A 2500-nucleotide genomic window follows, 5' to 3' on the forward strand; every position below is an offset into this window, starting at 1 on the left:
CACACCGACACTCAGACACACACACCGACACTCAGACACACACACCGACACTCAGACACAGACACCGACACACCAACACAGACACCGACACACACACACACACACACACACACACACACACACACACACACACACACACACACACACACACACACACACACACACACACACACACACACACACACACACACACACACACCAACACAGACACCGACACACATGCTATGTGAAGTGCTCAAATCCTCACACCTGCTGCTGCTGCTGATTCAGCAGTGCTTCATGCATAATCACAGACAATTTCCTCTGGACATACACAGGAATGAAAATGTCATCTTAAAGGTACATTGTGTAATATTTTTAGTAGTTCATTTCCAGAATTCATGCTGCCCATTCACAAATGTTACCTTTTTATTATTAAGTATTTATTATGACATTTGCATTTTACTTTCTGGAAAGGGGGTATATTCTCCATAGTCCGCCATTTTGAATGTCCAGAAATGGGCATTTTTAGCTGCAAAACTTTTGGTCATACTAGTAAAAAAATATATATATTTATTTATATATATTCATGAAAAGATCAAATTTGGTAATAGGCAGCACAGTTTCAATGAGCAGCGTAGTTGCAATACCTACTCTGGCCACAATCCTACACAGTGCTCCTTCAATGCCCCATTGCTTGGACAGAGACCGGAGACTGTGAGGTGCCAAACAGGATAATGTGCAGTGCAACAGTAAGAGTAGTAGTTCAGCAACTTCAATTTCAACTTCAACTTCAACCTCTTTTCTCTCTCTCTGTCTCTGTCTCTGTCTCTGTCTCTGTCTCTCTCTCTCTCTCTGTGTTTGTCTGTCTGTCTGTCTGTCTGTCTGTCTTTGACAACGTTATTAACGCCTCTTCCGTCTCCATCTTCTCTCTCTCTCTCCCGCCGCAGATCCCCAAGGACGAGCACATCCTGCGCTTCCTGCGGGCGCGCGACTTCAACATGGAGAAGGCGCGGGAGATCCTGTGCCAGTCGCTGACCTGGCGCAAGCAGCACCAGGTGGACTACCTGCTGGAGAACTGGAGCTGCCCGCAGGTGCTGCACGACTACTACACGGGCGGCTGGCACCACCACGACAAGGGTGAGCATTATAACAAGTCAATATGGCTTAACACGCCTTCATTATTTAGTTTATAAGGGGTGGGGGGGCTGTAGTGCACGACTACTACACTGGCGGCTGGCACCACCACGACAAGGGTGAGCAGATTATAACAAGTCAATATGCCATGCTACAATGCTACACGGATCCATTGACTTTCACTAGCTTAGCGACATACTCCCTCTTTTAACTTGTCTTAAAACAAGACAATGCTTAATATGAAAAATAAGACACTTTACCACCTTTATAAACCCTGGCCAACGATTTTAACTGTATTAAGCCCCAAAATAGTGGCATACCCCTTTAACATGGCTGGAGAGAGCTGCACAACTACTACACGCTGGTTGGCAGCATCATGACAGTGTTGAGCAGATTACTCTCACATCTTTTACCGCCACAACAAGGGTGAGCGGAGAGTTAATATGCCCATCATCAGCACTGCAGTGGAGTGAATTAGATGGTTTGGAATTTATTGGGGGGTTGACTAAGGGTGCATTTTAACATGAAAGGCTGGCTTTTTAGCTTGAACTGATACTGTTTTTTTTTAAATAAATAAATAAATACACACATACATACCGGTACATACTGTACATTACGTACAAATATTTTATTTTTTATTAATGATGTCATCAGAAGGCCACTTACAATCATCCTGGGTTTTTTTTGTGAAGTGAAAGTCCAACTGGGAATCTCCAACTCCCATTGTCATTGTGACACAGCACTCCACAGCACGCAAGAGCACACTGCACACAATGAAATTGCATTCATGCCTCACCTGTGCAAGGGGGCAGCCCCCAATGGCGCCCGAAAGGGAGCAGTGTGTGGCGGGATGGTACCATGCTCTGGGTACCTCAGTCATGGAGGAGGATGGATGGGGGAGAGCACTGGTTAATTACTCCCCCCACCAACCTGGCGGGTTGGGAGTCAAACTGGCAACCTTTGGGCAAGTCTGACGCCCTAACCGCTTACCCATGACTACCCATTGTCCACCCCAGGCAGCCAACGCTGCTGGTTAACTTCGCTAAACTGCGCTGTGCTGTTAACACAGCCTGCTGGGATGCTTAAATCGAATCAAATCCGTGCAGGAAGTGGAATGATAATTTATTATTTTCACTGTGCCCGTGGCTAAAATTCCGAGTGTGTGGGGTGATGAGCTATCGCTTGGCTAATGCTCCTAGTAGTTAGCACGGGGCATATGCTTCATATCCCTCATCGTGACTATGATAAGGGCATGATTCCATTAGTGATTTCATTAGCGTACTCATACAGCCTTCGGCCTCGTCACTTATCAATTCCCCATGCACACAACAGAAAGCGGAGGTTTCAACAGGAATTTGGTATGAACCGATAAAAAGCTGAACTG

General features: G+C 45.9%; 1 protein-coding gene across 1 annotated transcript in view; it reads left to right on the forward strand.

Moving 5' to 3' along the window:
- LOC134456496 (SEC14-like protein 1) overlaps positions 1-2500 on the forward strand; it is a 97304-nt gene that overhangs the window by 63222 nt on the left and 31582 nt on the right. The window contains exon 8 of the mRNA XM_063207863.1: positions 930-1119. Coding sequence (XP_063063933.1) covers positions 930-1119 — 190 coding nt within the window. The remainder of the gene's footprint in view (positions 1-929; positions 1120-2500) is intronic.

This window comes from Engraulis encrasicolus, chromosome 1, assembly GCF_034702125.1.
Source record: "Engraulis encrasicolus isolate BLACKSEA-1 chromosome 1, IST_EnEncr_1.0, whole genome shotgun sequence".
NCBI lineage: Eukaryota > Metazoa > Chordata > Actinopteri > Clupeiformes > Engraulidae > Engraulis > Engraulis encrasicolus.